General features: G+C 49.8%; 1 protein-coding gene across 19 annotated transcripts in view; it reads right to left on the bottom strand.

Annotated features, from left to right (window-relative positions):
* Positions 1 to 24,624, bottom strand: part of EPB41L1 (erythrocyte membrane protein band 4.1 like 1) — a 129,268-nt gene that overhangs the window by 28,148 nt on the left and 76,496 nt on the right. For 9 of the 19 annotated variants that reach the window (XM_086702107.1, XM_086702099.1, XM_086702101.1 and 6 more), the window contains 12 exons: positions 23,961 to 24,065; positions 23,320 to 23,362; positions 19,710 to 19,785; positions 16,424 to 16,642; positions 13,989 to 14,076; positions 13,326 to 13,478; positions 11,841 to 11,938; positions 11,447 to 11,622; positions 8,611 to 8,759; positions 7,673 to 7,708; positions 5,073 to 5,255; positions 2,158 to 2,262 (listed from right to left, as the gene is read on the bottom strand). In XM_086702107.1, the coding sequence (XP_086558233.1) occupies positions 2,158 to 2,262; positions 5,073 to 5,255; positions 7,673 to 7,708; positions 8,611 to 8,759; positions 11,447 to 11,622; positions 11,841 to 11,938; positions 13,326 to 13,478; positions 13,989 to 14,076; positions 16,424 to 16,642; positions 19,710 to 19,785; positions 23,320 to 23,362; positions 23,961 to 24,065 (1,431 nt within the window). The remainder of the gene's footprint in view (positions 1 to 2,157; positions 2,263 to 5,072; positions 5,256 to 7,672; positions 7,709 to 8,610; positions 8,760 to 11,446; positions 11,623 to 11,840; positions 11,939 to 13,325; positions 13,479 to 13,988; positions 14,077 to 16,423; positions 16,643 to 19,709; positions 19,786 to 23,319; positions 23,363 to 23,960; positions 24,066 to 24,624) is intronic. The other 10 variants (XM_086702108.1, XM_086702109.1, XM_086702114.1 and 7 more) reach the window with 2 other exon arrangements.

Here is a 24,624-nt window from a genome sequence, read left to right as displayed (position 1 = left end):
ACATCATCAGCCTGGCAATGGTGGCCACAGATGGTCAAGGAGACCCCTTCTGGAATATTCTTGCCCCAAGTCTAACCAAAAACTAGTTCCTAGAAACTAGAAGCCTAGAAATTAAGCTGAGTGGGGTGGGAACTAGCACAGTATAGAAAGAAAAATTCTGCAGAAAGGAAAAAGGAAACACATACTTATATTTAGTTAATCTGTGCCAGGCAATGTCAGATTAAATTTAATCCAAATGGTGATGTGGAAAGCAGATACTGTTACCCTTATTTCAGAAGGGGAAACTGAGGTTCCCCAGAGGGGAAGTGACTTACACAGATCACAGAGTGAGCAGTGAGGGAAAAAGAGGCTCTGCTTTTAACAAGTGAAAATCCTGAAAAGAAAAAAAAAGACTTGAGAGCAAAAAAAAGAGAACTTCACTGGCACGAAGGCACCGGTAGGACTGCACCTGTCTGAAAGCTGTTCTGACCCTACTACACAAGGCAGATGGGAAGTCTGGTAGCCCTGTCGCCATTCTTTCCACAGAGCCAGGGGACCTGCAGTGCCTGTTCAGAGCGCCCCCTGCTATCAGCTGGAAGTACTGCGGCAAGGAGCTGAAGCTGTAGAAGGAAACGGAGCCAGTTCTGTTCCCACCCAAGCCATGACAGGGAGAAAATCTCCCACCAGGCAGTTCTGTGGTCTCTGGGCTGTTGAGTCCCCACCTGGGGCTTTGGGTCACATTCTGGGCCCTGCTCTTTACAGAAGACACCCAGAAGAGGGGATGCAGGACAAGAAGCCCTCTAGAAACTACAACCTGGGAGAAACCTTTGAAGAAAGGAGGAGTGTTCAGGGGGAGAGGAGGTGCTTAACTCTGAAGGACTGTCCTGGAGGAGGATGCAGAGCAGATCTAAGGGCAGCAGGGGGCAGAGCAAGGCCCACAGACAGATAATCCAGAAGGGCAGGTTTTAATTCAACATGAACACTTCTCAACAGATGACTGAAGACAAAATGGTCTGCTGATATGATATGGTATGGTCGGAATGATAAGAGCCCCCTCTGTGGAAGGAGCTGGAATGGACGATTTGCAGGGATGCTGATGAAGGGAGCGTGTTGCCCACCACCCCTGCTCCAGAGTATGGGCACCTGTCCTTGGCTCTAGGAGCAGCTCTGTGCTCCAGGGCATCACTTTTTCCCTAACCTTGGGATGCTACTGACTCCTGTCCGACTTCTGGTAGTTGTTTTAGTTTCACATTGAAGAAAACTTCGGACAGGAACTGTGATTTCTGTTTTACCACCTATGTGCTGACTTCTGTCTCTTTTAGAGTTTCAGCACATTTTTCAGCAGCTAGAAATTTTTTCCATGGGAATTTAAAAAGGGAGATGCCCTCATATGTACTTTTTGGGAGATGCCAAAAGGGGAGGGCCAGATATCAGGGAGAAGGAAGTTCCACCCAGATGATTGGTCAGTACCTCCCAATCCTCATGGTCTATGAGCTCTTGGCAGGGAGGAAGATACAGTGCCACCCCCCACTCCCTGGGCCTGGATGCCATGCCTAGCGGGACTTAGGAGCCCTCCCAACCTCCCCGCTGCCATCCTGGGCACAGAAGTGATGCTCTCCTCATTAGAACACTTGCCTGGCCAACATCTCTTCAACCCCAAGGAATCTCCTTGGAGCCAGATGCCCACTTTTGTCCGCCTGCCAAGAGTTTAGAGAAGACGAAGGCGGAGGATGAATGAGAAGCCATCCCCTAAACAGCCACTGTTAGACCTTACTCGGGCTTCTGAACAGAGAAAAGACTTGAGGGCAGAAGGCATTTAGGTGCCATGACCCCTGATCCCAAGGTTAGACATCAGAGCCTGCCTGTAAAGTCAGGAGGGCCCAAGAGAAGGAGATCATTTCAGCCTCTCCTTTGAAGCCAGAGCCAGACTCAGACTGTCCTGTCTTCTCAGAATATGGTCTCAGTCTGATTCCTGGAAAAACAATGGATGAGGGAGGGGCTGGCCCTTTATGGATCCCTGGGATGGGGACAATCACTTGTCACAGCATGGGGATACAAGGGCTACCCATTGCTTCCACCTGCATGGCAGAGCCTGGTCCACCCCCCTCACCCCAGAGAAAGGGTTTTCTTGAGACCATTAGAGTGGCTGTGTGTGGGCGGGGAAGTGCCGACAGTAACCTCAGGAGACGCTGCGAGGCTTTTCTGAGTGAACACTTCCCAGCCTGTGGCCGTCCCAGGCTCAGGTGCCAAGTCCTGCGGAGAGGTGTCCTGGGTCCTCCGGGACTGCAGGGGAGGCCCAGGGCCGGAGGAAAGGGAAAGAGGGAGGAAGGGAAGGAGAGACAGAGATAGGAAAAGTGGGAGAGAGAGGAAGCAGAAGAAACACACACACAGAGCCTGTAAATAGCCCAGCTTTGTAAATCCCACACCCTCAGGGTTTGTGGCTTAGACCAGGAAGGAGCCAGTGGGGCAGGAGAGAAAGGAACTGCCCCTTGTGGCCCTTTAAGGGAGGAAGGCCCACAGTCAGCGGCCAGCCAGCACCTTGGCTTTGGACCTTTTTCTCACTGCTCTCATTCAAGAGGATGTGGAACCATACCACTCTCACTCCAGAGACTCTTAATCGAGAGGCTGGGGAGCCATACCGCTCAGACTCTGATCCCAAATCTGCCCCGGGTGTCTTTGGTTTAAGCAATGGTTCAATCCTGCAGTTTGGGTCTTAGCCCTTCATAAAGTTATCTTTGAAATGAAAACCTGGGTTTGGGAAATGGGAACTCTTCTTAAAATTTGGAGCCCCTATTTTGATTTAAGGTCCCCCCTGTCTTCCCCTTGGTCCAGATGAGGCCCAACAACATATGAGGAAGCTACTAGGACCTCTCTGATGACACACTCTTGCAGGAGAGCCCCCACAAAGTCTGTATTTGGATCAGGGATTCCAGTCACCATCAGCAATGGCCCCATAACCATACAGCACTTTGCAGTTTCTAAAGTGCTTTTATACCCACTATTTCACTCAGCCTTCCTAGTAACCCTATGGAATGGCAATTTTGGTCCCACTTTAGATGGGCTGACTAGGCTGTGAGGCTCAGAGAGGTATGGTCACCCACCCAACAACCCAGTCCGGTCCTTGCCTACAGCTTCTCCCCATGTCCCAAATCTTCAAGGGCCTCTAAATGCCAGTGGGGCCTGCTAAATGGTTCATAGCTCCAAGCTGAGCTCCTGGAACAGAATCCCTTCCAGCAGGTGGACTACACTTCTTGGAGCAACAGTGAGGGGCAAGGGTTGGAACAGATTCCACCTTTTAGGAAGACCCATCTCTAGCAGTTCCAGCTATTACCAGCAGGTGGGGCACACTCCCAAGCCAGGCTGCTCTGAGGCACTTGGAAGCTCCATAGCCCAGATCCCCAGGGCTCATGGGGCCCTCCTCTGCTGGAGTCCCACCCTTTCAAAGCCATCTATCCTCACCCACAGCCAGGCCACTCTGGTCAAGTCTCTCAGGGCAAGAGGAGTGGGGCATGTAACTGGATCACCAGACCAGCTCCCATGGCCCAGGCCAGAATCTTCAGGGTCTCATTTGCGCCAGGGATGATCACAGAGGTCCTCAGTAGATGCAGATTTGCCCTCCTTCCATGGCACTGAACTTAAAGACCCTCAAAGCATCCCTAATACTGTGAATCACCAGCCAGGAAACTACAGGCCAGCAGCCTCACTGGACGAGGCCCTCTGTTATCTGGCATGTCAAGGCCATATGGGGAGTGCTAATTCAATCAAATGTTTACTTATTAGATCATGACTGCATCACCAATTTTCAAAGCATTAGAGAGCAGTACATTCACAGTGGACTCTATCCTGGTCTTCACAAGATTTGGTCTTGCTCTCAGGCAGCTTTGATTTAATAGCAGATACAATGGCCTGGGACACAAGAAAATCAGGGTCTGGTCCCTCTTCTATCAGCTATGACACTGAACAAGTACTTCCATTCTGGGCCTCGGTGCCCCATCTGTAAAGAGATGACCCTGAACCAAGTAGGTTGAGAGTCCTTCCAACTGTAAAAGGGGTTCTGATTTGAAATTAGCCCCAGGACTCTCAAAATGAAATAGTAAGTAACTCCTACTGAGCATCTAGGGACTCTACCAGTCCCTCCATGGTTGATTTTCCTGGCTCCTCACAACATTCCTATGAAGTAGGTACTTTTATTATCTCTACCTAATGGAAGCTCAGAGAGGTTAAGTAACAAGCCCAGAGTCGTCCAGCTAGCAGGAAATCAGAGTCAGAATTCAAACCCAGGTGGTGTAAGTCTAGATCTGTTGGGTTTGAGACAAGTAAGCAGCAGTGCTAGAGAGAAAACACCTAAGTATAAATAGGGGTTAAATATTGCCAAGATTTTGCAGTGCTAAAAATAATAGCTGGGATTATAAATACAGGAATTCTCAAGGTCCTATCTTTATCTCTTTTTCATTTGAGAAAACATCCCATGTTTTCCACCCTGAAAGACAGGTGGGTGTGGGATCCTTTTCTGAAGCAAGAGGCGCAGGTCTGATTTTTTTGGAGGATTCGTTCCCTCTAGTGGGCTCCAAGGATCCTTCCAGGAGGGAACACCCCCCCACACATACACACACACCCCACACACACACAGCCCATCTGTGTTTTCACAACAGGCGCTAAAGGATCTGGTTACTGGATACAACTACTGGGATTCTCAAAGTTTAGTGTGCATGAAAATCACCTGGGGCACTTGTTTAAAATGCTGATTCCAAGGCTCTATCTCCAAATATTCTGATTCTGTCGGTCTGACATGGAGCCCCAGAACCTACATTCCTAACAAACACCCCTCTCCATTGTATTCCGGCTGATGGAAGGGGAATACACCAAGCCACAGTGTCTTCTGAGTTTTTCAAGGTGGTCCCTGGGGCCCAAGGATTCCAAGATACAGTGAATTTGTCTTTCCCAGCCTACCCCCACCCCCATCCCCATCAGCACCTTGTGCAGCAACTCGAGGAGGCATACAGGTGAGAAGGATGAGTGTAAGTCAGTGCAGAGCAACCTTCCCAACCCTCTTTACCCAAAGCCCCTGTTGAGGGGTTCAGGGTGAGACCTACCTCATTGGCTTTCTCAGGAGTGCCCTTGGGGGAGGGGGAGGCGGGCGAGGAGGGCAGCCTGCGCTCCCGTTCCCAGTCTCGATCCCGGTGGATCAGTTTGCTGTTGGGTTCCTTCAGGGTCCTCTTGAGCTCATTTATGCTTGCCTGGTGCTTGAGCAAGACATCTTCTGGCTTGTCTAAGAACTAGGGGTGGATGGAGAGGGCAGTGGGTGTTAGAGGAACAGCTCCAAGCAGGGGATGCAGGGCACGGTGCAAATGGTAACCATGGCGGTCGCTGCCCTACATCAGCAAGGTGATTCCCATCCAGGACTCCGTCTCACCCTCACTGAACCCCATGAACCAAGCGGGGCAGACATGATTAGCCCTGACAGGTGCACAAAGCACCTAAGATTAAAAAGAGGATCAAAAGGCACTTAAGATTAAGAAGAGGAGGCTTCTGGCCAAGCACCACCTTTTCTTTCCCTTTGCCTGGTTCCCGGCCTCAAAACCAGCAAGGTAACTCAAATCCCATAAGATGGGGTGAGTTTCCACTGGTTCTGTGCACCAAGTCTCAACTGGGCATGGAGGTGACTTTCTTCTGGTTACAACCAAGGCACAGTGAGAACTGGCCAACCCTGTTCACTGGGCTGCTCTGGTCCACTCCCTGGCCTCCGGGGCACCTGGTCCCTTCCAGCCAAGACTTGGACCATTGTGCTTAGCAGGACCCTCAGTCTAGGCCCCTCTTAGCCCAACAGGTGAGTTGCTCAGGCCCTAGGGGGCTTAGCATGCAGATACTCCTTAAGCCAGGGATACCCAGAAAAAATGAGCCACAGGAGCCAGGAAAAGATTGTGTTCAGCACTCTCTACTGTGAGCCACTACTTTTCCTAATCACCCAGGATTTTCTGGATACCTGGTGGATACCAACTCCTCAAGAGCAGACAGGGTAAGATATGGCTAGACAGACAAAGTAGGGTGCTGTGGGTATTCAAGAGATTAGGAGAAATGGAGACCAGGAAGAAGAGAGGTAAGGCTGGGCACAAGAACTGATCTGGGTATAGCTGGAGTCTTAGATGTGTCCCCCATTAAACTGCCAAGTTTGAGCTCAAGCCAGTGCAGCATGACAGAGTAATCCACCTCAAGGTCAAGTGAGGATCAGCCTTTGCACAGGAGCCAGTAGGCCTACTTTTAGGGGTGGGCTGTTAGCTCAAGCATCTTTATCTGCAAGGCTGTTTTAGGATTCATGTCAACTCAATTCAGGACAAGAAATGAACAATCTCAGCTTATTATAAAGTCAGATCAGCTGATTCTGGAAGAATTACCTGGAAGGCAAGCTTGCCCTTGGACAAGGCTAAAATCTTCCCCTGGGCTTATCTCTGGCATCCAAGGATCCACTATGATTGACTCATGAGTTAGGAAGGAAATTGATGCCACTGAGGCTTCTGTTTTCCCTCCAGACATCTGTCTGTACTTCCAGTATCCCTTCCTGAGCTGAACTGCCTCAGAACAATGTTTGAGAAGTCAAACCCGACAGGGTTTGCACAAAGCAGTGGGCTATGAGCTGCAATGGACCCAAGATGTGGCTTGTGACCTATCCTGAACCTGCCACACTGGCTCTGTGGGCACATAGCATTCCTGAAGACAAGAAAGAGGGAGCAGTGGAACCCTGCGATCCTTGATTAGGGTTAAGGGCTTTGGGGAAACCTAGTCCACATGTCTTGCTGTGCAGATGGGGGACTGGGGCCTCCAGCGGCTTACCCATGACCCTCAGAGAGTCAGGCTGAAACCCAGTTTGTGGGACACCAAGGCCAGGCTCTTACGCCCCAGCCCCTGTCCTCTCCCTCAGGGCCTACAACAGACTGGCTTCTAGAGTAGTACAGTTTCAGATGAAGAGTTGGGGATTGTGTGAAAGGAAAGGTGAAGTCCTTAACACAGAGGAGTAAGTCCAAAGAAGCAACGGAAGGGAGAAGGAAGAGGAGAGAGAAGAGAAAAGAAGAGGCTCTCCACAGAGCTGGAGCAGCAAGCTCCACCCAGAGGGAGGGAAGCTGGAGTGTGAGAAGGCCAGAAGCATCCTGAGGCTCCTCCCTCCCCACCCCACCCACATTCCCACATCTGGTTGCCAACAGATACAAAAAGAAGCTTGGGGGGAGGACATAGAGGACACAGAGGAGGTGGAGGCATGACCAAACAGTGGTATGGAGGAGATGAGTCTGAGGAAGGGTTCGGGTGGGGGTGGGGGAGATGAGACCAACGAAAGCATGGAATGGACTGGAAGAGCTGGCAGACACAGGCCGGATGGTCAGCAGTTGGGAAGCAAGCATGGGGTGGTAGGAAGAGGCAGAGTGTGAGGCTAGGTAGAAGGAGGGAGGGGGAAGCAGTTGGTTAAGGGGTAGTCTGAGCAAGGAGCTGGATAGTGGAGGGAGAGAAGGAAGGGTGGTTGGGGAGGGAGAGGGGGCAGGAGGAGGGAGGAGCCGTAGTGGGGGGAGGAGTATGGCCGAGGAACAGAGGCAAAGCTGAAGCTGAGATGGTACCAGGACATAAGCCTGGGGTGGACTGTGGGATGGTGACAAATGAGCTGGGGATACGAATGGCTGGGTGAGTGGTGACAGGTCCCATGCAGTACCTCCTGCTTGTGTCTTGGCGTGGTTTCCTGCTCCGGCTAGCGAGAGGCGGGAGAAGGAGAAGGAACCAGCAGGGTCAGTAAAGCAAATGGATTAGAGGCACCGCAATGGCCCCTGGCCAGGTCTGGTGCAGCAGGTAGCCCAGAGGGTTCTTTCCTGAGGAGCAGGGGCCAGGGAAGCTGGTGGGCCACCCAAGGGGCAGCGAGGTAGCCAAAGGTGTGGGGTGTGAGGCAGGGTGCTGGCCTGGGGAGGTGAAGAAGGGGGTGGGAGGACTGGGGGCAAAGCAGGCAGTCACACTCAGTAAACAGGACATGAGGGCTCTGGGCATTCATGCTTCTTGCCGTCAGCATGTATGTTCAGGGGCCTGTGCTCCAAGCTACAACTGCATGACGGAAATACGCTATACCCATGTGTGCACATGCCCGTGTGCATGCTTCTTGCATGTCTGGGTGCATGACCCTACTGTGAGAGGGGTAAAAAACTGTGAGTGAATGCATGCCCACCGGAGGCCATGCGTGCCTGCAGGAGTGTGTGCACAAGTGTGTGGGAAATGCATGGGGCAGCAGGAGGGGACATAATTGAACCTCATCCTTGTGAAGGCCTACAGGGACACCCCATCATGCTCTGGGGAGGAAGGGGCCATGCAAACCCAAATCACAGTCAAAGGGGCAAATTAGGAGTGGGCAAGGGGAGGCTGAAGTCCTCTAGGGGACAGAGTGCCCCTGTGGGGAAGCAGGACAAAAGGAGGGGAAGGGGGCAGCATGCCTACCACCCAACACCAGGGGATGTCAAGGTATTGGGCAAGGCCCTGTCCATGGTGCATCCCATAATGAGGGTGCTCGGCCACAGCTGGAAATACCTCAAGGCCAAGGCCGAGGCTAGACCCAGAATCAGCCTCCTGATCCCCAGGTCAGAGGGTATGAGAAAGTCAGGCTCCTACCTTTAGCTCCTTGATCTTGGTGGGAGTCCTGACCTCTCCCTCCTCGGCCTCTGACCGCCTACCCCCAGACTCGCCATCCTCCTCTTGCTTGTCACCATCGGGTCCTGCGTCATGGTTCTCACTAACCGAGGCTGGGCGGGAGAACTCCGCTAAAATGGGCAGAGATGGCCAGGTGGCCTTGTGAGACCTCTCCCAGGGGGACGGACAGGGAGCCAGCCCTGCCAACCGCCCAACCATGGTTGGAGTGGAGCACAGACATCCACATCTCCAACAGGTCAGGGATAAGTACAGGGGAGGTAGCCGTGTCCAGTCATGAGGATGGTACGAAGCAGAGCTGCCTCCCAGCCCCAGACCCCCTCCTGACTTCTATGGCACTAGAGCCCAGGTTTAATTCTCAAATCCATCTCTTCTTGGCTGTGTGACCTTGGGTAAGTTATACAACCTCTCTGGGCCTGTTTCCTCATCTATAAACAATACTTATTTCAGACAGCTGAGGGGAGGAATGAATAAACTAATGTGTGTTAAATACTTAGAAGACAGACTGGCACAGAGTGAGCCAATTCAACCAATGTTGGACCACAAATGTTGATGTTTTTGTTGTGGTGGTTGTGACAGAATACTCACTTGACCATTATTTGGCAATACATAGATATTGTGAGATTAGCTTTTACTACTGAAAGCTAAAGTCCTGAGATTTGCAAATAATTTAGCCTCTTTATAAATTAGGGAAAGTTCAGAGGGATCCCCGCAATAACATCTTTCTCACTCACTGGCATTCCAAAGTACTTTTGTGAATAGGAAAGAAAGGGATGGAATTAGAGGCTTTACACTAGGCACTGGACATAATCCAGACTATGCCCATGGATTATGTCTTGGTGGGAAACAATGCCTGGAAAACACTGAATTGAAATGACCATGGCATGGATTATCCTTGGGGCTGGCCTAAATTAAAAGAGAATAATTATTCTTTCTATTCACATATACTCACTTCGCAAAGTGCCCTTTTATGTACACCATCTCATCTGATCCACATAATCCTCTGTGTTGATGGCTAGAATGGAAATCACTTTCCTCACTTTACAAAAGATAAATTGAGACTCCAAGAGGGGAAAGTTCCCACTGGTGACCTTTCAGTGAATCAGGACAAAGACCTAGGTCTCTTGGTTTAGAGTTCAGCCTTCTGGTCCTCCAGAGGGATGTAGGAGAGGATGAGCCTCACCAGCTCTAGACCAATCTTTGCTGCCCTGCACAATCTGGGCTTCATGTAGGAAGCTGCAGGGGAAAATAAAGGGACTGTACTTTCCCTTTGCATAAATGTTAGCTCTCAACCCTTATTTAGCTCTCCTCCCACTCAAGGAGAAGGAGCTTCCTCAGCCTCAAATGGACCTTTGAAAAACTTCATGTCCTCTGAACATGGTCAGGGAGTCCTGGGACAGGTCTCACTTCATACTGCAGGAAAAGTATCAGACTCTCCTGATCACCTGGAAAACTCCTAGGTATCCTCCAAAACCCTGCCCAGTTGTCACCCTCCCTTCAAAGCCCTTTCTGCCCCTCCTAGACAGAATTAATCCCTCTCTCCTATATTCTGTTTTGTGCTCTGTATTCTGTATATACTTCTCCCATGGCTTGAATCACATTATATGCCTACAAACCTAGCGTTCTATGGGCTCCTCCAAGGAAAGGGTCATACTTATTCTAACACTTGCAAAATATTTGTTGAGCAGAACTGGCTTGCCTAGAGCAGAACTAACTACCCCAGTGTGTCCTGGGAATAACCACTGTTTCCCCAGGCAAGTCCCCACCCCTTACCTTAACCTACCCTCTGCAAACCTAAAAGCAATAATAATTTATTATTGCTACAACAAACAATAAACCATTATTGGGTATAATTTATTAGGTCCTTCTATGTGCCGGGAACTTTTTGAGGGGTTGTAGAGGCATGACCATATTTAGTTCTCCCTATGACACAAGTATGTATTACTTATTTTGAAGAAGAGGAAATAGGCACAGGGCAGTTAAGCTCTAGACCTTCCAGCCATTCATGTATGGATATTTATGACCACTTCCTGGCCTGCAGAGCAGCTGGTGAGTACAAAGGCTGAGATTTGAACTCAGATTTGCCTAACTGAATCTCCCCAATGCCCATGTGGCCTCTGAACCTCTCCTACAAACTTCAGTGTGCATATCCTGGGGAGAGTCCTTGGCCAAGGCCCAGGAATCTTCATGTTTAACCAGCTTACAGGTGATTCTCTCACAGGTGGTCTGTGGGCCATGTTTTGAGAAGCCCTGGTCGGCTGGATACAGGACAATGTAGGGCCAATTCTCACTGATATTAAGGGCACCTGTCAGCCCAACAGGAATAGGGCAGTGGAGAGCACCATGTGGTTAGATGTCAATCAGTTCACTGGAACAAAAAGAATGACTGAGAACAACCAACCCCTCAGCCTCCCATCAGGTAAGGCATCACCAGTCACATTGCACGTTGCAGTCACAATATACCATTCTCCTCGGCTGACAGTCTGTGAATCACTAAGCATCATGGGTGGGGGGCCAGAAAACCATATGGCTGAACCTGCAACCCCAAAAGGCCACGACTCTGGGAAGTTGCGGGAAGTCCAGAGAGTGGCAACATCATATTCCAGCAAGAGTGATGCTGTAGCCTAGGCGAAACCACCAGGAGCTGCCCAGGTGCATGCACCAGGGTCTCGGGCCACCAGGCTTGCTGCAAATCAATGTGTGAGGTGTCCACCACTGTCACTGCTCATTCTGCAAAAGCCGGTGTGCCCCCACTTCCCACTAAATGCCACCCCTCTCCCATCTCCCATTTGGGGCATACCTCCATCAAGGCTGCGGGACATGGTGTACCGTTTGCTGGAGGAACGCTCAAAGAAGGGCGCGGGCCGATCAATGAGGGCGCTGGCCTGGCGGGTCTGTGCCTGGGTCCTCCCACTATACCGGAACTTGGAGCCCATCACCAGGAAGCCCTTGGGTGGGGGCTCAGGTGACACCAGCCTGCAGTGGAGTGAGGAGGTGAGGAGGGGGATCGGACCTACGTTGTCAGGCCCAAGGCTAGACCACAGCTGGCCTTTCATCCCACTGTCCCACAAGCTACAAGTCAAAGTGGTCCATAAAAGGAGAGACTTGGGTAAAGGGGCTTTCACGGAGTCCCTCCGAGTTCCTTCTCCTGCTTCCCCCCCTCACAGAGCATACGACCCCAGGGTCAGGCTCACCGGAAGAATGTGTGGTGCTCGATGCAGACCTTCCACAGCCTCTTGGCTGACCGGTGGTTTGGGAGTTTAAAGCCAATTGTGCTCTCAAACTGCTCGTACTGCGAAACCAAAGAGAGTGGGTTAGAAGCAAGGCCTGGGCTCTCGTGCTGCTGGTCCGTCCTTTCTGAACCTTTTCTCAGGCGTGTGCGACTCTAGCCTGTTCATTCATTTACTCAATAAAGTGGACAGAACCCTTACTCTGTGACAAGTCCTAAGCAACAGAGACAGCATGGTGACCAAGACAGAAGATTCTTGGGGACAGGGAAGGGGGATGCTCTGATAACAAATTAGTAAACAAAACCACTTTAGACGCTGATGAGGGAATGAACAGAGATGTGTGATGTGACAGAATACCTGGGCAGGTGTAGGGATCAAGATCTGTCCTAGAAAGGGTGATCTGGGAATGCCCTCTAAACAAGCGATCTTTGAGCAGACATCTGAAGGATGGGAAAGGAACCCACTATGTGAGAGAGAATGTCAGGTAGAGAGAACATCAAAAGCAAAAGGCCGGAGGCAGGAAAGATCTTGGCTCATTCTAGGATGTCAGGTAAGGCCAAAGGGGCTGGAGCACAGTGCACATGGGACAGAGATACATGGGAGAGGTAAGTGGCCACACCTGGAGTTCAGAAAGTAGCCCATGAGCCAGAGAGCTCTTGAAAGATTTAAGGTGGGAGAGTGGGCGGGGAGGGAGGGGGGTAGTAGTAATCTCATTGTATCAGACATGACCTGATGAAAGGGACTTTTGAGCTCTTTTTGGCAGTTATGAGAAAAATGGCCTGAAGGCACAATGGAGGCAGGGGGACCAGTGAGAAGTACCTTGTAGAAATGTAGGTGAGAGATGGTGGCTGTTGGTGACTGGTACAGTGGAGAAAGACAGAAGCAGATGGGTTTGCATTTATTCGAGAGGTAGAAATAAATGGACTTTTTTGATGGGTGAGGTATAGAGGTTGAACATATACACGTTTGTGTGTGTGTGTGTGTGTGTGTGTGTGTGTGTGTGTGTGGTCATGTATTTTGGTATGTGTACATACTTGAATATTTCATGTAAGCAAATACATGGATATGGATGGCCAGGTACTCATTGATCTGTGTAACTTGAATATATGTGGTTATCTTTATGTGTGCTCCCATGTTTGTGTGTTATGTCTGTGTGTAAATGATGTTTGCATGTAGGCACATACATAACGCATGAAGTCTTTTGTTTAAAGTAGGCTTCATGCCCAATATGGGACTTGAACTCACGACCCTGAGATCAAGAGTCGGATGCTCTACTGACTGAGCCACCCAAGGTATGAAGTCTGTGTAGAGAATCCCAGAAGAAGAGTGTTCTCTCCTTACCCAGGACCCATGTATACTAAGTAGGAAAAACCCAGGCTCAGATGTCAGGGTCTTCTCTCCATTCTAGCCAATTCCAGTGAGAAGAAGGGGTTCCCAAGGCAGGCTCACCTCCCCAGGCCGGATCTTGATATAGAAGTTACTCCTCTTATAGGAGATCTTGAGAATCTTGGGCCAGGCAAAGCGGTTGATTCTCAGCCGGTCCCGGTAGATAAGCAGGCCATTGGCACAGACTCCCAACATGATGTCAATGCCCTCGGAGTCCTGTGTGAGTAGACACCATCAAATGGCAGGCCTGGAGTCCACACCTGCCATCCGGCCTGAAACCCCTTCCTGAGCTCTGCTTCTAAGAGACTCCGGGATCAGGGTTAGAGCCTACATGCTGGAGCCCCTGACCCACCCCACACAGTCATTCACTCCATTCATTCATTCATTCATTCATTCTGTCATTTATACACCCAGTTGCTTTTTTGATCATTCTCTCTGTCACTTACTTAATCATTCATTTGCCAGAAAACATGGAGTGATACATATGTGGTACCAGGCCAAGCTCTACATGGTACAAACAGGTTCATAAGTAAATATAATATGAGAAAGGATTATGGAACTTTGAGGAATGAGAAATAAGAATATAAAAGGATTCAGGTTGGAGGGAACACAGGGTCTGGCACACCAAGCCCTCTGGAAGCACCAGGGACACACACACACACACACACACACACACACACACACACACACCCCAGATGCTAGGCGGACCCTGGGACCCAGCAGTACCTTGGCATGGTGCAGGTCTACTCCATACATGGAAAGCTTCTTGGCGTTCTCTAAGAAGTGGATTTCTGCTTCTCCTGGAGTCATGCCCCTAAGAGAAAGAACATGATCACAGACAGCCATGGAAAAGGCCCAGGCCTAAGTCCTGCTGGCTGAAGGTGGCTGTGATCAGAACCTGTGATTCTAGGAAAACAAATGTGCTGGAGTGGGCATATGACTAGGCCTCGCCCAGTCCCTCCCCTCTGCTCTCAGTGCAAGATGGTGCACCCCCAGCCCCGGCTTCAGCCACCCAATCCCTTCCTGTTGCCAAAGCTCAGGTCTAGTCTTGTCTCCTCTGGGAAGTATTCAAGGGATGAGGTGGGAGTCGGGATTTCTGCTTTAATCTGCCACTGAGTTAAATGTGAGCCATAAATTCTGCTTCTCCTTGACTGAAGAGCCATTGTGGAAGACATTGTTCATTATAATCACCCAGGGGCTCCTAAATTATCACCCCCATAAGATATTTCTCTCTGAACTTTGTATCAGCAACCACTTCATCTCCCCTGAGAAGCAGGTGCACGTTCTCCTTTCTGAAAAGAAAGTTATGTAATTCATCAAGTTCCTTCTTTGCTTTGGCTGCCAGGAAACTGTACATTTTCTATTTAGTCATGGCTAACATTTATTGAGCACTACATGCTGGTTAATGTTCCAAATGCCTCACGTGTATGAACTCACTGAACCCTCGTAACAATTCTGTAAGGTATGTCTTACCATTATTCCCACTTTATAGAGAAACCAGCACAGAGAACTCAAATAACTCGCCTCAGGCCGCACAAACTATTAAGCAGCAAAGTCAGGATCTGAGTCCAGACAATGTGGCTCCAGAGTCTGTGCTCCTTCTGAATCCTTCACTTACATCTGTCTCCTATCCCCTGGGCCTCAGTTTCCTCTGCTCTGTCTACCTCAGTGAGCTGCTGTGTGAGATGCCTGGACACTAGATGTCCAGGTGCTTTAAGTCAAAAGAGCTGTAAAAGCTGAAGGGGTGGCTATTAGCATTTCTCCAGCCTATATTTGAGCTTCTTTCCCTGAATCATCAGGACTTTTACAAATCTCTAATACATCTTGTTACCTATGACAGGAATGACAGACGGTGGGGCAGGCAGGCCGTCCGTCGCTCCCTATTCCTGAGCCCAGGCAGACACCGCTAACCAATGCGGTTTCAGTATCCTGCTGAACATAATACAGTAGCAGCCACTACTACCCAGAGTTGGTGTGCAAGTCTCTGAGAGATGCACTTGCCACTCTGGACCTAGCACTCCATCACACTCCAATGGGCTTTCCTCCCCCGTACACATTCCCTCCACATCCGGTCCTAGGCCTCCTCTCCAGATGCAGCCCCCTGGAGACAATTCACCTGATTCCTCCCATCCTCCTTAGCAATAAGGTAATATCACCATACCCCACCCCCCCACACACACACATACACAGCACTTCATGGCTTATAATGTGCTTCACATCATTTATCAAATTAGGTTCCCATAACAACCCTGGACTTGGAGCTCAAAGCACTTCCAGCCTAAAGGACCCTTGAGGCCATTTAGTTCTAGGTGATTCCCCCCAGGGGTGGTACCAACCTCACAGCAGCATTTGGAAATGGGGGAGGGGGCATTTTGTTGTTAGATGACTAAGAAGGTGTTATGGGCATTTGATGCCTGTAGCCCAGGGATGCCAAACATCCTGCACAATGAATTCTCCTGCCCCAAATACCAACAGTTGAGACACATGGATAATCTAAATCCATACATGTGCAAGTGAAAGATGGGGCTGCTAAGTTAAACAGCCAGCTGCACAATGACCCATCTAGTTAACCATCATCTAACTCCTAGAACAAGGTGCTTTCCATTGCACAACTATTCAACCTCTAAAATCACAGAGAGCAACAGTTAAGTATGTGGCATGTCTGTAATGTGTGCCATTTAGTCCCCCAACAACACCACAAGGCAGCTTCTATTAGCACTCAAACTGAACAGATGAGGAAACTAAAGCATAGGGAAGTGAAGTGACCTGTCCAGATCCCCTGGCTAGAAAGTGGCACAGCGAGAACATGAACCCAGGCAGCCCAGCTTCAGAGCGCAAACTTTTGAACTTCACACCAAGACTGAGACATCAGGACACAGGAGAGTTTTGCTTATCTCCAGCTGGCAGATAAACAGACGATCCTCGGAGGCCACAGACAGGGAATTATCATACCCACAGAAAAGCTTATGAACTTGAGGTCCCAAGAGGTCATTTATGGTCACACTGCTAGTTCCTACCATTCCCATTTGATAAAGACCCAGTGGGATGAGATGATTTGCTCTCGGATACACCTCGAGTCAGGGGCAGAGCCAGGCGGGGTACTTACAGCGCAGCATCTGGGGCCCTAGCTAACGGCTGAGGAGCCAGGGGAGACCCCTCACCTGTACGTCTTGTGCAGCTCCATGATCCTCTCCTCCAGCTCCCGGGTCTGGTTGGGGGCAAAACGGAGCTCACTGACATAGTTGCCTACATGCTCCTCAGCATCGTAGTCACCCAGCTCAGCCTGCACAGCGTAGGAGCCCAGCAGGGCATGTGTGACGAAGGAGCAGGGCAGCCGGCCTGTGATGATGTCCGCCCGCAGCTGCAGGCACAGGTAGTATCTGGAGATAGGGGAGAGTGGCCATGGGCATGGGCCCCACCCCCTCCCTAGACACCCCCAGCACAGAGGCCCACCTGCCCATCAGAACCAAACTGATAACACTCGGTTCAGCAGAAAAGGGATGCTCCTAGACACTGGCATTTCAGGCACTGATACTTTGGGTGTGTCCTAAAAGGATGGTTTTGTACCATTTTGCGTGCCTTTAAATATTTTGTTAATTTCTAACTTCGAGGGACTTTTCCCTACTGTGGGGACATTAAATTTCTAACTTATGTTGAAGCTAAATACTCTGCTGGTTGACCATTTTTTAAATTTTATCTATTTTTAATCCTGCAATTAATATATTCTTATTGTGGAACACATGTAAACTTTCTTGTTGTTTTGTCAATGTTTTTTTTTAATTTATTTTGAGAGAGGGGAGAGAATGCACATGTGTGTGTGCAAGTGGGGGGAGGGGCAGAGATCCAGGAGAGAGAGAATCTCAAGCAGGCTCCATGCTGCCAGCACTGAGCCCAACACGGGGTGTGATCTCACAAACCGTGAGATCATGACCTGAGCTGAAACCAAGAGTCAGATGCTTAACCGACTGAGCCACCCAGGTGCCCCTGCAGATGTACACTTTCAAGATAATTCTAAATTTCTTCTTGATGTCTATTCTCAGCCCTAATCCCCTCCCCCAGAGATCACCCCTATTATCTGTGTGGTGCTCTAGATTTTCTTCCTCCGTGGACATAAAGAAATCCGCGTGTTTTGATTCATGGGTCTTTTTAACATGTACATGGTATCAAATGATACATCTAATTCTACAGCTTGCTTTTTCAAACCCAACTACGTGCCCAGTGCCCTTCCCAGATCAGCACAAACGACCTGACCTCATTCATTTTAACTTCTGCACCGCATTCCACAGCCAGGACAAACCTGTTTGCCAATGTTTTCTCAAAACTTTTTATTTTGCCTCCAGCTGTAAGTGAATTGTCTAAAAACAAATTGTTTTAAAAGAAACATTTCCAACCATAAGGCTATGGTTTTTTATAACTTTATGCACACTTGGATGATTTTACAGTTTTTAGATCCATTTTAAACAATTTTTTTATTGCTTTTTCAGTTATTGCATTAAAAAAATGTTTCAGTTCATTCTCAGGCAGTGATGCCTCCTTGCCCATTTTGCCATGTTTCACCATTGTTTGCAATCATCTATTGCTTTTCCTTTTAAGTGGCTTTTACTCGTATAATTTTTACTGCTCCATGACATTATTTTGCGGTTTGAACTGAAGCTCTGACACAAAGTATGTGCGGCCTCAGTGTGCACTCAGGGCCAAGGCATAGGCTCAGAATCAGTAGTAGCTCAAACATCACAGGCACCAGTGCGGGCCTAAAGGCATTTTTGTTCAAGTCTAAAAATTAGAAAATCACTGCCACTCTGACCAATATTTCATTTCATTTTGTCATTCTGACCAGTTTATTTTGAGCCTGAATATTTTTTACTAAACCAGCTGCTACTACTATCCCATTCCCTGAGGTCTTCCATGCCAAGCAGGGCTAGTTTCTCTCCTGGTGTCCCTAGAAGCCCAATGCCCGGGGTCTGGCACAAAGAGGAGAGATATCAGTGGGTAAGACCAGAGGAATGGGGACTAAGCTGGTCTACAACCCTCAGCCCTCTTGGAAATGGAATTGAGACCTTGTTGCTGAATCTTGGTCCCAAGATGACCTCAGGGCTTAGAGCAGGGCTAATGAGGCCAAGACTTCAGGTCTGATCTATCCCAGGGACATCTGTATTATCTCCCAAGGCCACAGTTGGCATTGTGCCTGTGGCCCATTGCTTGGCAAACAGGCAGCCAATATTAAGAAGAGACCCAATGGGAGAGAGAGGCTGGCTTAGTAGCCCCTCCTCTGCTCTAAGAATAACTCCAAGCCATCATCTTATTATTGTTGGGAGTATGGGGCCCAGCACATGGATAACACAACCCCAGGATATCATGAAGTGAGATATCATGAGTTCCTCTTTGTTTTGTTTTGTTTTGTTTTATGTTTTTATTTTTATTTTATTTTTTTTATTTATTTTTTTTTAATATATGAAATTTATTGTCAAATTGGTTTCCATACAACACCCAGTGCTCATCCCAACAGGTGCCCTCCTCAATACCCATCACCCACCCCCCCCTCCCTCCCACCCCCCATCAACCCTCAGTTTGTTTTCAGTTTTTAACAGTCTCTTATGCTTTGGCTCTCTCCCACTCTAACCCATGAGTTTCTCTTTGGAAAGGGCTTAGATAAAGAGAAGGGTCTCTACCTGTTCTGCTTCCAGAGGTGGGATGAACCCCCATAGAAGTTCTCATTCTGAAAAATGCTTTGCACCCCACTTCTAATCTTCAAGCCACGTGATCTACTGGCCCTGAGGCACAATGAGATTGTACATACAATCCATGTTCACTCCAGCAGCCCAGGCTTGCCTCCATGGGGCAGGGGGATCATGTTTCATTTGACCCTTACATGCCTGACATGTGCACAGGGCAGCATATGGGACCAAATCCCTACGGGCAAAGGCACCTGTGCTCTACTCCTGCCTTATCTCCAAAGTCAAAAATGGTGGTCCACCCAGAACATCAGCCTTCAGATGTGTTTGGCTTGTCCCATCCAGAGATGGCCTCTATCATGATTTTTAGAAGTTTGAATTAGCTGCTAACATTTGAAATTTGTGGATTTTCACTCTCAAATCTCTAGCTTCACTTCAACAGTTCCCACATGGCACTGATTTCTGGGGCTAACAGCAATTGTTTTAGATGGTGTGTGCCCTCTTGAATTTCAATTTCAATCAGTGAAATGGGTCCCAATGCTGCTTGGGATGCTTCCCTCTCTAAAGCTGAGAGTGCGCTACCACTGCCTACTGTGTTTGCATCACTTTTTCTTGCACTGAGTCAGCTTCTTTTGTTGATGCTGTCTGCCTGGACTTGCTACAGGCATCTCAGTTTGCAACTGCCACATCATCACTGCCCCATGTCTACCAGGGCCGGGTGCCTTTGTTCCTAATCACATGGCCAGCACACCCACCCCCTCTCTGCTGCCCTCACCTTGTGATGTCTTCTGTCAGCTGGGCAGGATCAGGGGGGTAGAACTTGACCGTGAAGGCAAAATTCCAGGGGCTGCCTAAGAGGAAAAGATAGGGGAACAATCAGAGAGGCTCCATCACCCCAGTGGGTGACCCAGATGCATCATACTATGGGCAATTTCTCAAAGTTTTCTCATATCTATAACTTCAGGACAATCTAATCAGGAAGACTGGAATATTATTCCCACTTGAAAGATGAGGAGACTGAAGCTCAGGTTGAAAGACTCGTGAAACAGCAATGGGAAGGAAGGTAGAAAGAAAGAAGAGCAGTGGTGCATGTCAATCCTACTGGGAATCACAAACATCACTTCAGGAAACCTTGCAGCAACTCCTATGAGAAAGTCTTATGATTATCTCCATTTTGCAAATGAGGACACTGAGGCCCAGTCAGTAAAGTGGCCAGCCCAAGGTCACTCAGCTAAGAAACAGCAATGCTAGGGCTCAGACCCAATCCTCCTAGCTCCAGAGCCCATGCTCCCTCCTCCACATCAAAGTCTATGCCATTGGATGTTAATGGGAAGAAAACAAATCATATCAAATGGGTTCCCTCACTGTGGACTTCTCAGAGCCCTCACTCTGCTGTTGTCAATTGCACCCCTCAAGGGGACATGCATTTAGGGGTTTCCCAAACTTATTTGACCTGCTGTGTCCATTTCTCATAGGGCATCCTGCCAGATTACTGTTCCTAGGAACCCCCTTCATAAGACTGCCCTGTGCCAGGTTGGCTCCACATCGGATGGCAGAACGGGGTTGTTAGCAAGACCTAAAAGGCAAGCGCAACGAGCAGAAAGTAGCAAAGGGCTTTTCACGGGATAAATGTTAAACTCCACACTGAGATACAACCAATCAGTGGTACACAAATAGGCAGAGAGAGAAATAAAGACTGAGGTTTTAGCTGGAAACAAGCTCCCCAAGCCAGGAAAAGGGATGACCACTTAAGAGAGAGGAGGCCTTGGAGGAAGGCTACTATCTAGAACAATGGGCAGCTCACTCCTGGGACAATGTGAGAAAGCAAGGCCCATCCAAGGTAGGACCATGGTCACAAAGGACTGGAGGCCATGCCATTACCACCATCCTTGTCCCTGTGATCCTCACCGTCTTCCCCAAAAAGCTGTAATGTCTCCAGCGCTTACTAAGTGCCAGTCACTTTGCTTGCTAAGAACTGTCCACGCACATATAGGAGTTCGAGCTTCATAATGATCCTGAGGTACATTTTTTTTTTAATTTTTTAATGTTTTATTTATTTTTGAAAGAAAGAGACAAATGGAGGGGGAGGGAGGAGGGGCAGGAAGGGGGACGGGGGGAAGGGTAGAAAGAGAGAGATACAGAATCTGAGCCAGGCTCCAGGCTCTGAGCTGTCAGCACAGAGCCTGATGCAGGGCTCTAACCCATGAACTGTGAGATCGTGACCTGAACCAAAGTCGGACGCTTAACTGACTGAGCCACCCAGGTGCCCTAAACTTTTGTTTGTATAGATGAAGATTCTAAGAGAGTAAGTCACTCTCCTAGGGTCACTGAGCTAGTTAGTGGTACAGAACTGGGATGTAAGCTCCAATCACCTGACCCCGGAACCCACAGCTAAAGTGGCCTCAAGGAGAACAATCCCCGTCTCAGGAATAATAGTAGTAGCAGTAGTAGTAATAATAGTAATAACGACAGATAGTATGTACTAGATGCTTCTAGGTGCAGGCACCATTCCAGGTGTTGTACACATGATAGCTCATTTACCCTGCACAACAACCCTAAAGATAAGTCCTATCATTATCCCCGCTTTACAGGTGAGGAGACTGAGGCATAGAACAACTGAATAACACAAGAAGTAGTGTTGAAGTCGGGATTCAAATCCAGTCAGTCTGGCTTCCAGTGTCTGTCTTTCAACCATCACACCAAACTACCTCAGGGAAGCACCTACTATGTGCCAGGTGCTGTCCACATGTAACCGACACCTTGCCTTGTGAGGCATGAACCCTAATCCACTTGCCAAGGAGAGACAGAAGCCCAGAGAGGCACCCAGAGAGATTTAGGAGGAAATATACCCAGCTCTGAAGCCCAAGACACAAGGACCCACGGTGCTGCCTTCAGGAGGCTGAGGGGCTGAGCAAGAAAATGGTGGGATGCCTCACTGGCTCGGTCAGTGGAACATGAGACTCTCGATCTCAGGTTTGTGGGTTCAAACCCCACACTGGGTGTAGGGATTACTTAAAAATCTTTTTAAGAAATTGTTCTATGAGGGCCCCAGAAGGCAGAACAAAGATGAATGGGTAGAAGTCCCAGGGGTAGGGATGGAGACTCTGGCTCTACCGAAGGAGGCAGAACTGCTCCTCCATGACCTGAGATGGTCACAAGCAGCAGCCATTCACGAGGCCTGGGCCGTGCTGGCCGGGGCTGCAGAGATAGGGGACCGACTGACTCCCTGCTCTGGGGAAAGATGCTGAGTTCCAACGATTCTGTCTGTCTTCTGCCTCTCCTTTCCAAGCTCCCGGTCCTCCTCAAACAGTGCACACTTGGCTGCATGTACGTGTTCCAATTCTTGCAGGCATGAGAGGCAGGCCTCCCAGCTGGGTTGGGACTCCTAGGGACAGCCCGAAGCCCAGGCCTAGGACCCTGTCAGCCCCAGAGGAGCATGCTTCGTCTGTGTGCCTGCCTCTTTGTCTTCAACTGACAGGAGCCTACAGGAAGAATCCCTCCAGCCCCTCCCGGAGAGTCAGCTGGCATCCCTGGGCCCAGCTGCCTGCTGTCATGGCAACAGGCTCTGCTTTCCAGCCCCGAGGACCAGGGAGTCCAAGCACAGCCAAGGGGGAGGAGCTCCCAGTGGAGGCATCTCTGCTTCTAGGCTCCAGGTCTCCACCTACTGCGTGCCCCCTGGCTGAGCACCTACTTCCTCCCTTCTGCCATTAGAAGGCTGCTCCACCCCTCCCAATATGCCCTTCCTCTCTGAGCCAGAAAGGACAGGTTGTCTCTTCGCCCCAGGCCTTGAAAAGAGAGCAGGATGGTGTTGGGAGGCCAGGGCTAAAGACCTGGATTGGCCAATAGTTCACTCTGCGACCTTAGGTAAGCAACTGCCTCTCTCTGGGCCTCAGTCATCTATCATTAAAAACAGAAGATGGCCCAGACCAGGGCAGGCCTAGCTTTTCCCTAACATGTTAACTCCCATCAGTTGGCCGTGGTCTGCAGTGTTGTGTGGATGAGGATTCTGAGCTGAGTCAAGGGTCACCAATCATAGAAGTTTACACCAGCCTTGGACAGGAAGGAAGCTGTTTTCAGGCCATCAATGTGTCCCCTTATCCTAGATGATTCTGCAGGTCCCTTCTAGGCCTATCACCCTGAATGCATCTATGATTCCTCTGCTAACCTGCTGTGGAACTCTAGATGGTCATTTCTCTTGTGCCTGCCTCGAGTTTTCATTTATAAGGCAATGCCGGGCCTTCCCAAGATGTGCTGTGTAGCACAAATGAACTCATGGTTCCGGATCCTTTTCCCCAAGTAGGAGAGAGCAGCACAGCTGGAGCCCCTGCTGCCTGGAGACCCCACCCGCCCTTCCACAACATCCCCAACCATGATAATCCACTCACTCCGAATCTGCTTTTTGATTTCCTTGGAGGGGTCCAGCCAGTTCTGAAAGAGAAGATAGGGTTCTTTAGAGAGAAGATGGGGGAGAGGGCCAGACAGGGCTAGGAGAGAGAGACATCCTGAAATAGCCTGTTAGCACCCTGGTGGGGAACACCCTTCCCGGACTGAGCAGTCTGGGCCCTTTGGAGCTGGAAAGTGAGGGAATGAGATCTCCATTCACCACCGGGCTTGGGACCCTGGATCCACGGCTGGTGTTGCTCTGAGGCAGCAGGGTGGGCAGGTCCCTGCAGCTGCAGTGGGATAGGTGGAAAGGAAGAAAACTCAGATAGGAGCCTCCCAAGGTGGGGAAGAGGTACTGGGATAAGTGTCTCAGGTCCCCCAGGAAGCCAGGCCATGGCTCTCCAGGTATGCATCTGGGGGGGGTCACTTGCAGGTCCCCAAGAAAGGACTTGGTGAGAGGGGTAGAGACAGAGAACTGAGGCAGAAAGGGCTGGCTGAACCTTGGGTGCATGCAAACGGAAGGCACTTAATGAGAAGTTAAGGACTGATGGAAGGAGTGGGATGCAGGCAGGACTATGGGGGCCTAAAAGAAGAGGTCCCCACCCCCACCCCCGCACAGCACCCTGCTTGCCAGCACAGGTACCTTCTGGCTATCAGCGTCACAGAAGGTCAGGCCGAAGTAGTCCTTCTCCAGGAGGTTGAGGTGCTCACAGACCAGGTCAAACAGCACCTGTCCCCGGCCATGTTTCTGAAGAAGAGAGCAGAGTCGCTATGAGGCCAGGACATACCTCAAGGGGGGGGGTTCCACCAGGGCAGGCTTGGAACCCCCAAGAGCCTTCCGGCATCTGAAGACAACCTCAGCACTCCCACCACCCATTTGACTCTGCTCCCCGAGTCCTACTGGATCCTGTGACACTAACGCCCAGCTCACCAACTGCCTTCTTCCAAGCCCTGCTGGGTTTCTCCTAGACCTTAGGCCGGCTTTGGGGAGTGGGGGTGGGGGTGACTGATTCCTCCTCCTTTGAGATTAAGAGAAGGAGGCTAACTTTGACCCAAGGAACAGAAAAGCCAAAAGTCCAAGCTGTGGTTGTAAGAGGAAGAGAAAAACCACCTGAAATACAAGGGACACAGGCAGGGGAGAAGGGAAGGGTCTAGGACTCAGGGTCACAGTGTGACTCTCCTTCCCTGACCCTCCCCTTACACTAAGTCTGAGTGACATCCAGGGCAGCCCAGCCTGGAATGCCACCCTCTACCCAGGCAGCAAGTAAGGTTTTTATAGGGGCTCCCGGGGCCTACAGCAGCCTCAG

Source organism: Puma concolor, chromosome A3, assembly GCF_028749965.1.
Source record: "Puma concolor isolate L17-30 chromosome A3, mPumCon1.1.hap2, whole genome shotgun sequence".
Lineage (NCBI taxonomy): Eukaryota > Metazoa > Chordata > Mammalia > Carnivora > Felidae > Puma > Puma concolor.
This window is presented reverse-complemented; position numbering and strand designations above follow the sequence as displayed.